We start from the raw sequence: 16,696 nt of genomic DNA on the forward strand, positions 1-16,696 counted from the left end.
TGGATTTAATCCTCGAGGGATTGGTATCATACTATAGATACCTTAAGCGAGATGAAGAAGTTTCCGTAGAAAGGGAATATAGAATACTAAAACTTCAACAGATGGTCTTACAAACTTGTATGTGAATAGTTCCTTGTTACATATTATATATATTTTCTAAATCATAAACAAATGGTGAATGATTGATAAACATGGCCTTAATGGCACATGGCTTAAAAAAATATTTGCCTCTGTTAAGACGTGTATGCTATTTTTTTTAAATGGAGTGATACTTACCTTCTCATGTTTGTCTGCACTATTTGAGTAACTGATGACATATCAACAGCATTTCTATCACCCGGTTTCCTTTTGGGTATTTTGCTATCTACCTTTCCCGAATACAATCCGGAGGCATTTCTGTCCTCATAATAAGCCGCTAATCTCGGACTCATAACTCGGTTCTGGTGGGTTATTCTCGGACTCGGTTCGAACCCAGAGTCCATCATACCGCTAGACTCGTAATCTCTGTCAGAATTTTGGCTCTTCGACCTCACAGAGTCATTCCTACTCTTATCTCTATACTTCTTCTTTAATCGGCGTCTTCTTATAGTTCCATTAGAATCTACGATACTATACATTTCATTATCACTTATGCTTGATATTCTTCGCCTAGTATACCCTGCTTGTTTAACAAACCGATCTGTGTCTTCAAATTCAACATTTCCCGACTCGCGCATTACAGATTCCACATGTTCTTTCATAATTTTCCTGTCATTTTGTTCATCATTTAAATCATTTTCATTTTCCACTGCATCTGCCAAAATTTTATAGCTCTGTGTTTCGTATAATTGTTTATTTTTTAAGGAAGTTTCTTTACCGATCGGTTTACTTTTCTGAGAGTCTGATACAAATCTTTTTTTACTTTGAATTGGTGTTTTTGTTTTTACTTCTGGTAGAATTTTTTGGACTCCCTTTTCTTTTACTTTAGGTTGTGGCCTTTTAGTATCTTTTGAACGTTCATTTATATCTTTGACTGGAATTTCACTGTCTTCTAAGGTCCCGATCAAATCGTCTTGTTTTGAACTATGACTTTTTAATGATATTTCGCTTATTCCTGCTGTTGTTTCTTCAGAATCCTGTTGTACAAAAGATTTAGCTTGATTTTCCGGTGTGTAAGATTTGGGAGTCTTATTTTCGCTCAAATGATGATCTGATAGCTCTTCATCTATTAAAGTGAGAGCTCTTATATTTCCTTCTTCGTTGATAGCGTCCGAAGTAACTACTTCACCCATTATATTATCCGTGCTTTCTGCTTCTGGATCAGAAGCCAATACTGTCACTGATTTTATTTCATCATCTGGTAATATTCCTATTATGGCTTGAACAAATGGTTTTTCAGAGTCATCTATGGAACCCTCACTGCCATGTTTCTCTAAAATACTCTTATCTTCATTCTCATTTTCCGGTTCATTCACAATGTTAGTATCATAATGTGCCACATCGTCAGTATTGATATCTATTGAATCCGAATCGGGAATTATTGCTAAAATACCATCTCGTACAGCAGCCTCCTCCTTGTTTACAGCCCTCACTTCATCCTCTTCCGTTGTATCTTGTACTCGTGCATCTTGTTCTTGTGGATGTTGCTCTTGTACATCTGAGCCCCGTGCTTCGACATTTAGTGCTGTTTCCTCCATTTTCGGTTCATTTTCTTGCGAAAGCACATTTTCAAATTCAGTTAGAGCTTCGCGCTTTCTTTTAGAAGTGTCCTCTGAGGTGTCTTGAATAGCGGCTTCATCTGGTCCTGGTACATTTTCACCCGAGTCTTTATCAAGACTAGCCCGACTTTCAGCATGAACTTGAGCTTCAGTTACAAGTGTGGTTTCTACAATCGATATCGAGTTTGTTTCACTTTCGCTAACATGTTTATTGATAATACTTTCTAATACTTTTAAATCATTTTCCTTTTCGATGATGTCAATATTTTTGGCAATTTCGCCAGCCTGTTTCAACATTTCTAGGTCGTCAGTATGTTGTTTTTCGGCTTTTTCAATTTTCTTTTTAATAAGCGCTTTTTTGTCTTTATCTTTAGAATCTTTCTTCTCATCTATACTGGCATGTTCGCTCGATGCGCTGCTAGACCTAGCGGATTTACTCGACTTCTTTTTCTTTTTAGATTTTTGATCATACTCGCTTTCGGAACTTTTTTGGTCTTTTTTCCTATGTTTTTGTTTTTTAGGAGAGTCGTGGGATCGACGTCTGCTTTCTGACCTACTTTTAGAAACGGGTTCACTTTTAGATCTCTTACTTTTTTTCACCGAAACTTTCCCGCTACTTTCAGAGTCTGAATGAGCCTTACTTTCGTGTCGAGAAGAACGCTTTCGTTTATCACTCTCGTAACCGTCGCTAAAACTACCCTGATCTTTTTTGCCTTGTTCTCTTTTCAGCCTTCTCCTCTGCTTTCTTCGATCTTCTCTAATTTTTTGATTCTGCAATTCATACTCATCGGAACTATAATCGGAAGTATCCGAGAGCGCTACAATGGCTTTGCTAGATCTCCTGTGGCGAGGAGTATTCCCCGGGCTCATTTCGAATACTTCTCTTTTTTCGATAGCAACTTTATCACGGACATTTATTTTAGTAGTTTTTATGTGTCTTATTGGTAATTGAGGAACATTTTCCTGGTCAACCACAACTTGTCTAGAGGTCAAGCGAGAAGCGGGAAGGCCGCCGTGCATCTGAAGATACTTAGCGGTCGATCTGTATCCTTTGTGCAGCGCACAATCTAACGGTGTCATTATCACATTCTTCTGAGTCCTCAGGGCGGCGTTGACTTGAGCACCAAAATCGAGTAAAATTTTACATAAATCAGTATTATCTGTGTTAGCAGCAATATGTAGCAAAGTTCGCCCGTCATTGTTAGTCGCGTTGATTTGTGACGGTCTCATTTCCAGCAGCCACTTGACTAGTTCTCGTCTTCCAGAAGCCACCGCTTCGTGCAATGGAAGATCTCCTTTTGCATTCCTAAGCCAAAGGTTTGCATTATGAGCTCCTGTAATAAAGAAAACCAAAAATTAAATTGTGCTTACTGCATATTCAATTGAGTTTACCTTAGTGAGAGTGTATTATGATTTAATAGTGGGTTATAATTTAGAGCATTGTTCCGCAAAGTGTATGCTGCGGCACACTGATGTACTGTGGTGATTAGTTGGAGTACCGTGGAAAAAAGTCTAGTTTTGTAAAAATAACATAATTGTTCCAAATTTTGATTGACTGTGCTCAGTTAAGTAGGCTCACATTTCGCATTAAACATAATATGTTGAATATGTTATCATGATATGGTAAATATAGACCTCTGAAATTTCTTAATTTGGTAGGTGTACCTTGAATAGAAAAAAAATTGCGGAACACTGATTTCGAGTACTCAATCATACTTTGTAAGTACTGACCTAGCATTTTCACCGTCTCCAGCTGCCCCTTGGCGCAGCCGCAGTGCGCGGGGCTGCGCCCCCTCCTGTCCTGGCGGTTGGGGTCGGCGCCCTGCTGCAGCAGGAGTGCCGTGGCGTCCGCGTGGCCCAAGGTCACGGCGTAGTGAAGCGCGGTGCACCCGTTGGAGTCGATGACGTCGGTGCAGGCGCCGCACAGCGTGAGGAGGGTCTCTATGCACTCCGTGTGGCCTCGGGAGGCGGCACAGTGCAAGGCAGTGAGACCGTCTCTACAATGGAAAGTCAATAAAATATGTAAATTACGAGAAAAATGTATAAAATTCCCGGTGCTCATAATTTCTTTCTTCTTTTTCTTACCCAATGGTGCATAGGGCACTGCATCAAATTGTTGATCGTTAACTAGGCAATGTAATCATTCTTACGCTTCAGATACCAGTTCAGGGTAATATCAAATAAATATTAGAGCAAAAAGCAGTCATTTGTTTTGATTGGTAATAATGGTCACCACACTTGGCTACCGTACTGGAGGTCCCGGGTTCGTTCCCAGGGGGGGGAGTCAAATAAATATAAGCAATTTTTTCACTCTAATATTTATTCAATAGTACCCTGCTATCCTCACCACTCGATCCGAACTCGCTCTTCCCACATGATTTCTCCAGAAACGTCTTCTTTCTCTTCCCCATCGCACAACATCTTCAACATCGCAGATTTGTCTCATTTCAGAGTTTCTTACTCTGTCGCTAAGTGTTAGGGCGTTTGTGCACTACACGGAATTTTACCGTCCGGCACGTCAGTCAGTATAAAACGGATGATTGACTTGGATTGGATTGTGCTTTTGTCCATCTTTCTTCAGATCGGTGCGTGAACAAGTTACGCGTAAATTCGATCACGCTAAACTCGGCTGTCCAAACTTAAAACACAGTATGGAACATTTTTTTGTAGTACGTTTTTTTGCATTTTTCGACTAAGTAGAATCTACTTAGTCCAAAAATGCAAAAAAAACGTACTACAAAAAATGTCCCTTACTGTGTTTTGAGTTTGGACAGCCGAACTGTCGTAGTTGCTTTCATTTTTCAAAACCGGACTACCGGACGGTAAAATTCCGTATAGTGCACAAGGCCTGCAATGGATCTTAGAGTTTTCATTTCGGATGTTCTAAGAAGGCTTTTCGTTCTCGCGGCGTCAGCTCTTGTTTCTGTACCGCATGTCATGATCCTTGATGATGATAATAAATAATAAATAAATTTAAAGTAATTACTTGTCAGCCGCCTCGACCTCGGCGCCCGCCTTGACGAGCGCTAGCACGGCGGGCGCGCTGCCCGCGGAGGCGGCCCACAGCAGCGGCTGGCGGCCGTCGCCGTCGCGCGCGTCCACGCGGGCCGCGGGCGCGCGCAGCAGCGCGGCCAGCACGTCGAGCGCGAGGCGCGGGCCTGCGGCGCCCCCGCGCGCGCCGCACATCTGCGCCGCGTAGTGCAGCGGGTAGCCGCCATGCACGTCCGCCGTGCTCGCGTCCGCGCCCGCCGACAGCACGGCGCGCAAGGCTTCCAGCTCGCCGCACACTAACAATCGACACACAAAGCAATTATTTTATTTATTGTTTCAGCATTCAATTTGTGATAAGACATGATGCAATTGTAAAAGAAAAACACTTGTTTTTTACCGCCTGAGTTTATTTTATAATACATTTATATTTTTTTTTATTATATCGCACAACATCTTCAACATCGCAGATTTTTCTTATTTCAGAGTTTCTTACTCTGTCGCGAAGTGTTACGGCGTTTATGCACTACACTGAATATTACCGTCCGGCACGTCAGTTAGCATATAAAACGGATGATTGGCTTGTACTTTTGTTCATCTTTCGTCGGATCGGTGCGTGAACGCGTTGTGCGTAAATTCGATCACGCTAAACTGTCGTAGTCGATTTCATTCAAAACCGGACTGCCGGACGGTAAAATTCCGGGTAGTGGACAAGCGCCCTATATGTTTATAGTAAATCAAAATGCATATCGTGCTATTTCAAAATGAGACATTAAAAAGTTATTGCCCCAGAATACAAAATTAATATGTAATTGAAAAATCGTGTACTTTCTATTAGAAGCGAAAGATTAGTATACATTTCTATTTTCTCGGATGAAAAAAACGATCTCAGAAGTATATTGCTTCTCCGGCTTGAAGTCTCGAAGAGAGCGCGGCGTTCGGGCGTCACGTCGCGTGTCGCGTGTCGCGCGTTCGCGATCAGCCGACACGCGAAACGTCAGTCGACACTACGAGACCACACTCGCTGCTGTGTTATTATTGTGTTTTTCTAACTTCAGGGTCCAATTTGGACGATCAATTCTTGATAGCGATTTCGATACAAGATTGTTTTACACCAAGGCTGTAAAACGGATAAATGAAATGGTTAGGCTCGAGAAATAAAATAAATCCTGAATAAACCTGGCACCAAAAATATTAAAAAATCATGGCTTTTTAAAACTAGAATCGGCTGAGCAGGGAATACGACGTCTTGGGTTCGATCCCAATGTAGGCAGTTGTTCTGAGATGTGACAATTATTTTTAAATTAGCTTTACCATGTTCGACGTTACCGTTTTTTATATTTGTAATCGTTAATTAATGAAATTGATTTTGAAAAATCAGCTGACAATAAAATGAGTATCATGCAATTTCATTTAAAAGTTTCAATGGTGGTATATTTTTGGAATCAATGCTAAAATTTTACCTAATCCAAATCGACTTTTTATTGTTCCTAACCTCTTAACTTAACGTATTATTTTTAGGTATCATTTTGACTTCGGAACCGATGATAATATTAGCAATCGTTCACTGCAGAATTTGCATCTTGTTGAAATTATATTTCTAAATTTGACACTGCCTAGACACAGTTTCGTGTTAAAACATCTACAGGATAAAAAAAACGATAATATGCCATTCTGTATTATATTTGAAAACTAAGGGCGTTTGTGCACTACACGGAATTTTACCGTCCGGTACTTCAGTTAGCGTTTTATAACGATGATTGGCTTGGATCGGCTCTCGCTTTTGTCCATCTTTCTTCGGATCGCGATTTATCGGTGCTCTTCATCGGTGCGTGAACACGTGCGTAAATTCGATCACGCTAAACTGTCGTAGTCGCTTTTATTTTTCAAAACCGGACTGCTCGACGGTGAAATTCCGGGTAGTGCACAAGCTCACGCACGGGTAGGTAGGTACTTAAAAATATGTAATTTTGACAACTCAGTGCAAGAGATTTCAGGAAACAGTACAATGAAACAGCTTAAAAAACAGTTATAAAATTAAGTACCTACATTGAATTACATGATTTATACATCATATGATTTATTTATACTGTAAGCGTATGCCATACGTTTATATGCCAAGTCTTCGGAAATCATTGTACTAGGTGTATATGTAGGTATATTACAAGTTACTTCTAAATTTCCGGCCCATACGGTAAAAGCTATTCAAAGGAAAACTTTTTGACACTCGCGGTGTTGCTACAATCATAAAAGTTTTTCCCACTTTATTTTTCTTATAGGTAACCTTCTTTCGGAACGAAAACCAATTTTTCCATTTTAATTTCAATAAATAATTAGGTACGAACAATATTAATGTCACGTAGATATTTGTATAAATATTTTTTATAACAAATTACGAATACCTCCTAATGTAGATCGCGTAATTTAAGTAGTAATTATGAATGGTATCTAAAAAAAAAGCAACAAATGAGAGTAATAAAATATATTTTGATTCCTACGAAAAAATATTCAATGATAACTCTTTTTATTTTACCTATGGTAGTAATATTAGCATTATGATAATCGCTGGTAAAATGAAAGATTTCGTAATTAAGACGGTGTTTTTCTGTTTTAGCTAGTGTCTATACTTCGATTTTTTTAAATGTTTTTCGCAGATACTTTGTTTTTGGACGATTCCAATTGTAGCTCACAAGTTGTCGTCCGGAATGGACGTATTCGCTGCGCAATGCTCAATAAAAGCAACATTCAGTAGTTTTTTCCCGTTTTTTAAATCACATTTTTTAAAATTACATTTTCATATGGTGTACGGAGTGCGTGGAAGTTTTTGGCATCGTAAGGGAAGGGTAATTAACTTTAACCTAACTATGAGTATTTCAATGTTTTAGAATTAGAAACCCTGATGATGACAAGGTTCTTGTCAAAACCGGTTGGAAAAAGTGGACCAATTAAAAGTGGTTATAACGTAGTTGTTTTATTTTATAAAGTCTATACTTCGATTTTATTTCGAAAGTGAGTGCGAATGATTAATAAAAAGAATTGAGAGGTATTTATGTGGGAATCTGTTTTGACCGTCACAAAAGGCACCATCAATTAACTCCCAGTTACGCTCAAAAATGCGATGGATATTTTCATTAAAAAAAATAATCACATTTCAGCAAAAAAAATCGGACGTCAATGGAGATATTAACATACTAAAATTGTATCAGGTCAAGGTATTTTTTAAATACACATTTTTATTGTTAAATCTATTAGAATAAATTACACCAAAATTTGTCGATTTCAAAAGGAAAATAGCGCGTATTCCCAAGCGAGAAACATTGAATAAAATAAAATGGGGGCTTATCACGAGATTCGTTAACTTTTTTTGTCTGCAATTTTTGTGGAAATCCATCGCATGGTTGGTAAAGATTTATTCTATAAAAACACACTCTTCGGTATATATTTTTTATCACTTACTGTAGTGTTAACTTTTGCATTAATTAATATATTTTTTTTTTCATTGTCTGCCTCCGTAGTGTAATGGTCAGCACGCTCGGCTACCATTCTGGAGGTCCCGGGTTCGATTCCCGGGGGGGGGGGGTCAAATAAATATTGTGATTTTTTCACTAATATTCATTCAATAATACCTTGGACTGGTACCTGAAGCGGAGGGCTGATCACCTTTCCTTTATGTGTAAACCATCAAGATAACACTGCGTTATATGACGCAGTGCCCTATGCACCATTGGGATGCTTCTGCATCAGATCTGGGAATGCGGTGGGACAGCTTTCAATTTATGTATTAAGTGAGTAATTTTTGCATGTAATACACCTAAATGAGAAACTAGTTCGCGAAGTTTAGATCTTTCAAATAATTGTAGAAATTTTGTACCTAAATCAAGGATACCAATTCCTACCGCAAAGCGTCCACCAATAAATTAACCGCAGTCGGGTTAATTGCCGGTCCATTACTAGCCCTTGAACCTTGGAACGAGTGTTCCCGTTATCCAAGGTCCTATCAGGCATTAATGTACCGAACGGAAGCTAGTTTGCCGACCACTCGACCTGCACCGGACTTCGACTATCGACTGGACCCTGACGGCTGACTACACAAACCACATAACTACCATAACATCCGGACAGATAAAGCGGACTACACGCGATCCTTGATTTAATGTGAAAGCTTAAATTATTCGATTGTAATTTTTAGCTCCCGTCTTGATAATCCCTCGATGTTCGAAGTCTACTAATGACTAATTCTATTATATATATATATAAAAGATAGGAACGAGGAATAATTGAAAAGATTAGGAAGAGTTCTTTACGGTGGTATGGACGTGTGGAGCGAATGGATAACGAGAGAATGACTAAGAAAATATATGAGGCAAATGTGAGAGGGAAAACAGAACGAGGACGACCGAAAAAGACTTGGCACGATCAGATCAATCAGAACTTAAAATCTGGCGGTGTCAAAAGTCTGCGTAATCGGAGGGCATGTACGACTATATGTATGGATGTGAAGGAGGCGAGGAGTGTATGTCAGGACAGATGAGTGTATAGAATATATACAGAAGAATATATATATATATATATATATATATATATATATATATATATATATATATATATATATATATATATATACACATATATATATATACATATATATATACATATATATATATATATATACAGTATCTACTCAATGAATTAGGGCCACGCAGAATTTCGCGCAATTTCTCAATTCAAACAGGAATAACTCAGAGAAAACCTTAAATAAAACAACATTGAATTTTATTTACACATGAACACTTTATTACGCTTAAATAATGGATATATTTTCATATTAATATAGTTAGTATTTAGTATTTCCACCTTTGGCAGAAATAACTGCCTCAATTCTTTTTGGCATACTTAAAATGCACTGTTTTATCATGTTTTTTATTTCTTCGTCTTCTGACCAAATTTTTTGAATATTTTTTTTAGACAGTCTACTGTCGGATTTGGAAATGAGTATACCTTATTTATTAACATGCTCCATACGTTTTCTATAGGATTAAGGTCCGGAGAATTTCCAGGCCAGGGGAGCAAAGGCAGATTTTTGTTAGACAAAAATTTTATTGTTGATTTAGCCCGGTGGCAAGGTGCCCCATCCTGCATGAAGGTGTATGGACCTTCTGTTGGGTCGAGTGTATGGTAAAAGGGCAATAAAATTCGTTCGAGGACCTGCTTATAGGAATTTTGGTTCATTGTTCCTTCCACGAAAAACAACGGCCCAGGTAAATTGTTAATAATACACGACCATATCATTGTTGCAGGGGGGTGTTTGATAACTTTTACCACACAGGCCTCATTGTAACGTTCCATTGGTGTTCTCCTGACGAATCGACGGCTCTCTGTCACGGCTTCTAACCGGCACTCATCACTAAAGATGACCTGAAAAATAATGAAAATTTAAGTTTAATTCAAATATATAAGTTTATTTACTAAAATGATATGTTGAAAATTCAATTTAAATAAATACCTTTTTCCAATCATCTACCGAGTGAATTCGATGTAGCCTGGCCCATTTTAATCGATCCGCTTTCATTCGTGGTGTCAATTTTGGTACTTTTACAGGGCGCCTGCATTTCAGATTTACTTCGTAAAGACGTCGCCTCAGTGTTGATACCGATATATTTATACCCTCTTCTTCCAATTTTATTTTTAATGTTTTTGCTGATGCACTACGGTTTTCTAAGGCACTTTGAATGATTTTTCGATCAGTCCTCGGTGTTGTTTTTCTAATCTTATAACAGTTCTTTCGCCGATTGCTAGTGACGGGTGACTGATTTTTTATTGATTTTGAAATTCTGTCCACTGTTTGACGAGAAACGTTTTCTTTTTTGGAAATTTCTCTATTAGGTAGTATTCCTAATTTCAGTAGTACTATAACACTAGACTTTTTTTCCTCAGAAATGTCTTTACTTTTTCCCATTTTGTCCTTTTCAAAAAAAACACTTGTGTTTACAAAAAAAATTTATACTTTATGAACTAAAATTAAAAATTAAGTTTTTTTCACAAGACACGATAACTATATAACCTTTCTGAACAAAACAACAACCAGAACTCAAGAAACTTTACTAATAAATGAGATAGGACTATTTTTTGAACTTTCAACTATCTGTCTACCTGTGCTGATTAGGGACCTTTCTCAGAAAAAGGGTTTGAAATTTTGTAAAGGCTTAAACAATCCAGGTATATTTTACATATTATTGAAGGTAATATACATGATATTAGATGTCAATAGAAAACTTAAAGTATTTATGTAAAATTAATATAATAATCCAAAAGATTTCAGAGTATTCAAAAAAATAATGGGTGGCCCTAATTCATTGAGTAGATACTGTATATATATATATATATATATTTGGTTGGTTGGAAGATATTGCTTTATAGCAATAAGCCCGCCAATGTACACACATATTGTACAAAAAAGTTCAAATAAAAATATATAAATTTCTATATGGAATCCTCTGCCTCTCCTCTCTCAACTCCTTCCTTGCCGAATCCTTCTTCCTGTGCTTGTTTTCATCGTGTTACAGTTTCATTAATATTAATTATATATGTTAATGTCAAAAGGAAAATTAAATGTATTAATGTCTCCGTTTCGGAGGTAACTTCCTACTTGTTTATTTAAATAAAATAATGGACCAATCCTGAGAATTGGAATCTCCCGGATCAATGACGCAAACGCATAAAGCTTCGGGAAGTTTCACGCGATAACATATTGTGTATATACCTACTTAGGAGTAAGGCTCTCGTTCAACCATTCGCCCTAATACCCACAGTTTAATGTACAAAGTTTTACACCTCGAGCCTCCGAGCGTCTCGTGACTAGACTCGTCTAAAGTGGCGAAAGGACAAAATACTTTCAGCAAACCTGTTACAACTTCTAACGAATGTTTAATAAATAACGCACAATTTTCTAATTTCTTTTAATTATAAGTGCTAAGCAAGTACTAACAGTGTTACCATTATTAAAATAATATTTTTAATTTTATAATTTCTTTCAATTATAAATTTTAAACAAGTACCTTAGAATGGGGCTACTTGAACTTTGATGTGTTACTTGAGCCCAGTACAAAAAAAATCTTTATTTGGTTTACAATAATGAACGTATCGACATGATTCACTGTTTCCCTGACAGGTGACACTTATTGTCACGATACTTCGATCGATGCCACGATCTAAATATTTTTTGTACTGGGCTCAAGTAACACATCAAAGTTCAAGTAGCCCCGTTCTACGGTACTAACAGTGTTGCAATTACTGAAATAATCCTTTAAGGGTGATAATGTTACATCAGACGTTCGTTAAATTTGTAAACAGGCAGCAAATAATACTTTCTGAATTATCCTTTTTGGCCAGTAGGTTAATAGGATAAGATCAGTCGTTTCATAGAAAAAACTGACCATTTGATTGTAAAATATACATAAATATTGACTGACCGGTAGATACAACTCCTTGTGATTACGTACTAATCATTTTGGCATATTTCATTTCATTTATTAGACGAAGTAGAAAAAATCAATTTGAGCTGAAATCTCCGTCCTTTACACGACATTTTAATGTATACAGCAATAAACCGTATTCTTGATATCAATTTAATGCTTTATTAACAGTATTTTATGGGTTTGAGGTAAATGTATTTTTGTAACTTACGTACCGAGGTATAAAATAAAATAATAAAAAAATGCTTATGATTTACTAATTTTCCTTTTTCCAAAGGTATACAATGCTTCGGCCGTTTAATATATAGGCAATTTTCATACCATACATAAATAATGTCTTTTAATGATAGATTTTATCATAACGAGGGTCGTTATTAATGTTATACTAATGAGTGTTATCATAAAACGTTATATGGGAACAGCTATTCGGACCAAATCCTATAGAACTATATAATATTCTATATAATGTGTGCCTCATGAGTTATACAGTTTTTACACTTTTTTAACACTTTTTCGCTTACCCAATTGTAAATTTTTTGGTTACTTTTTCTCGGCCTACATTTCTCTCTTACTTAAGTTTTGGGTGTCGAATGTCAAATATATCAGGGCTACAAATATGCAATAGGTAACCAAATTTGTTTGCTGATTAGGATAATCTGAATCCGAATCTTATTGAATTTGAATGTTACTTAATTACGGTTTTTGGAATCCATCGCCTATCACTGCTTATTTGATTTTTATGATTTAAAGGTAGATAATTAGGGTGTTAAAATAACAAAGCACGGGCATATTGTTTACCTGTAGAATGAATGTATTAGCAAGATACTTTAATAGCATATTTAAAAAGAAACGCGAAGCATTTAATAAATCTACAGATAGGAAAGAAATTATGAAGAAAAAAAAACAACCAATTTAAAGTAATTTATTGGATTTATTTTTTAATAAACGAGAGTCGAACGCGTGACGCCAGTTTCGGATTATTTATAATGTATTATATTGATTAAAATGTAAATGAGATTATATAAAATATAGGAAGTAAGCTGGAAGAATAAAAAATTAATGTTGCAAACATTGGACCAGTTCATAGTATTACAGGATGTAAAAACTGCGAAAAAGTAGGTGTAGAATATTACTTGCTTACATAATCCATAATAAGTAATATTTAATGATAATGATTTAAAAATAGTTTTTTTCCCAATATCACTTTAAGATAAAAAATTTATTAATTAAAAATAAAACGAATGCCAACGCCTTGAAGGTAAACCTATAAGGAAAAAAAACTAATTCTCTAGAAATTTTATTCGGAATTACCCAAAAAAATATTTCACCGATAAAAGATGATCCCTGTGCCGGAAAAAAAACACATCTGCTAATGTTTACTAGGTATTTCCCAAAAAAATACCACAGTCTATGTTTTAAACGACTAGGTCTTATAAATTGAGGTTAATTCTCGGTAAAAACCTCTGTTTTTATACTGTTCAACACCTACCCATAGGCAAAATGCATGGCCTTAAAAAAAACGTGATCGTAAAACGACACATGTATATCAGAAAAACACGCTTTTATCGTGTTGACAGGAGAAAGATCTAAGGTTTTTTTTTGTATGATCGTAAATATGATATATCGTTATACCAAATCCGTAGAATAAGCAAAAAATAAATAAAAATGGTACCATTTTTAAACATTTTTCCGTATTCTTTCGATAAAAACAAAAAACTTCAATTTGAAAATAAAATATATATTTAAATACTATATATAGTTAAATAAGCAAATTTTTATAAATGATTCATATTTTTTTACTTTAAAATAATAAAATACGGAGAAAATGAAAGCAAGATAACCTACCGTCTTATTGTCATTTAAAACTGGTTTTCGTTGAGCGATACTAATTTGGTGCTATGATACTACTTTATTCTAACAAATCACATTTTAGATTCTCAATGAGTTTTCGGATCATTACCGCTAATTCAAGTCTCGCGTGCATCTTCAATTTTATTAAAGGTAAGTGGGTACTTTGTCAGATCATATTAATCGACCAAGACTTAAAATGGAGAGGTTTTGCACTTTTTTATGAGACGCGATGTCACCAGGTAATATTATTTTATTATTACTGAAGCCACGATCGTTATTGTCAAATTCAATACGTGAAATAATATGTTGTTTGTAAAACATTGACGTAACATTACTGATAGCGTGACATGTGATTGAATTTGTATCGGGTTTGCAGAACCGACAAAAACACGAAATCACTCATCGAGCATTAGTTTGGATATAATAATGTGAGAATAAATTACAATAAATGAAATAAATAAATCGAAATAAATTAAAATAAATACATCAACCTCCCTTAATTTTTTACCGTTACTAAAATAAGTAATAATAAAGTAATTATTAATAGTAAATAATAAGTAATGAGTAATAATAAATAATGAAATAATCATAAAATAAATAATAAGTAACCACCCTTAATCTTATACCGTTATTAACGGAAGTAGAAAACTTTGATCGAACTTGGTGACACGTTGGTATTTAAATAAATAAATACATACACAAAATCCTTCTTTTTTGTAGTAAATATGGAAATATTTTAATTCAATAAAGTCACTTTGTGACTATCCATTTTTTAAATAATTAAACCCTCATCCGCAACCGATGGTGCATAGGGCACTATATCATATAAACGCAGTGTTATCTTGATCGTTAACACATGAAGGAAAAGTAATCAGCCCTCCGCTTTAGGTACCAGCCCAGGGTAATATTGAATAAATATTAAAGTGCAAAAAATACTTATATTTATTTATTTATTTGACCCCTTCCCTGGGAATCGAACCCGGGACCTCCAGTACGGTAGCCAAGCGTGCCGACCATTACATTACGGAGGTGGAGGTGGTTTTATATAATAATATTAATTATTATTTTGGTGAATTTCATTTATTAATATTACGTACAAACACATATTTATGTGTATATATTGTAATAGGGTGCGTGCTACGTGCGCGAGACGCTTTGTGATCAGCGTACGCGTGCACTTGATGACGTCACAATTAAACAGGACACTTGAGTCCCCTTTTTGTCAGGAGGCAGGTTGGACTGAAGCGAGTATTAATTAAAAAAACACGGTATCGACTATTTATATAAATTTTTATTTAAAAACAACAATACGGCAGTCAATACTCATGTGCTTCCAAAAAGCTCTGTTGAGTTATGTTACACCCGACTCTCACGAAATACCAAATTAGACTATTTTAAAAGCCCTCTTCCTTTAGGATAGGGAATCATAAAATGCTGTACCGATTTATGATGGCCATGGGAACGCATCTCACACCCAAGCCGGACAACACATGACGAGTACCTCGACTTTCTAAAAGGGACAATAAAAGTGCGAATGAGAAATGGCAGGGCCATTACAATATCTTTATAACAGAAAACAGCAGAAGGCATCAAGGCAAGTCATTTTTTAAATAAAATTTCATAACCCTACCTTATTCTTTTTTTACCGCTTATTATTTAAACGAAATTTTACGTACCATAATATTTTTTCATCGGTACTGCATTCCAATACGTTAGATTATATTTTTAACATATCGTGATTAGAAAAAGTGCAAAAAACAGGTTGGAGTACAACACTAAATGCTAGTATGTGTTATATACAGGCATGGCAGACCACTTTTTTTTTAACAAATAAATTAATAATCTTTTTTGCAGTACATTGAATAAAGTGCAATATACGTTACTGGATAAAGATATCGTTGGGAAAACCCAGCGTGAACACGAGGAAGAATAATATGGTTATCAGTTAGCAATGACGTCTATTTGAAAGGAATGTGACGGCCCAGGAAGCGTTGGAATTTCAAACTTTATTTATGCGACGACTTGCTAACGATAAGGAGTACGTTTTTTCGTGGTTATTATTACACGCGAACAAATAGACTCTGGACCACTCTCTTCGCTCTTGATCGACTTTTATGCGAAAAAAAATCGTTGGGCAGCATTCGGGTCATATATTTGGGCTGTATAGGTATATATTTTGTATATTAAAAGCATTGTTAACTTTGTGATATTGTGTTAACATAACACTCTCCTTATCATTGATCGTTTACATTGTGTAATAAAGTGGTATTACACAAAGTGAACGATGAATGATAAGGAGAGTGCTGTATTGGTATACTATTGTATTGGTAGAAGGATGAATACAGGTAATATATATTAGAGAGATGAAAGTAGTCTGAAAGCAGTCGAAATGCGATCTCTCAGAAGAATGTGCGGCAAAACGATGTATGATAGATATTCGAATGATGATATAAGAAAAAAACGCAAGGTTGATTGATGTAAGCATTATCGATAAAATTAAGAAAGGTGTGTCGTGATGATTTAGACATGTTAATGAGTGAAGAAAGAACAGAAAATCAAATTTATGGTGTAAATTTGTCGTTGGAAATAGGAGTAGAGTAAGACCGAGGAAATCTTTGCATGATCAAGTATTTCAAATACTTGAAAGTGGTCAGGTTAGTAGTCGGAATGATTAGCGGGTATCTATGA

General features: G+C 35.8%; 1 protein-coding gene across 2 annotated transcripts in view; it reads right to left on the reverse strand.

The window, feature by feature from the left end:
* LOC148310184 (uncharacterized) overlaps positions 1-16,696 on the reverse strand; it is a 47,422-nt gene that overhangs the window by 4,432 nt on the left and 26,294 nt on the right. For both annotated transcript variants that reach the window (XM_088258870.1, XM_088258869.1), the window contains exons 3-5: positions 4,684-4,984; positions 3,429-3,694; positions 277-3,031 (exon numbers count right to left, since the gene is read on the reverse strand). In XM_088258870.1, coding sequence (XP_088114996.1) covers positions 277-3,031; positions 3,429-3,694; positions 4,684-4,984 — 3,322 coding nt within the window. The remainder of the gene's footprint in view (positions 1-276; positions 3,032-3,428; positions 3,695-4,683; positions 4,985-16,696) is intronic.

Source organism: Brachycentrus maculatus, unplaced genomic scaffold, assembly GCF_059751285.1.
Source record: "Brachycentrus maculatus isolate JH-2025_06_01 unplaced genomic scaffold, ASM5975128v1 h1tg000104l, whole genome shotgun sequence".
NCBI lineage: Eukaryota > Metazoa > Arthropoda > Insecta > Trichoptera > Brachycentridae > Brachycentrus > Brachycentrus maculatus.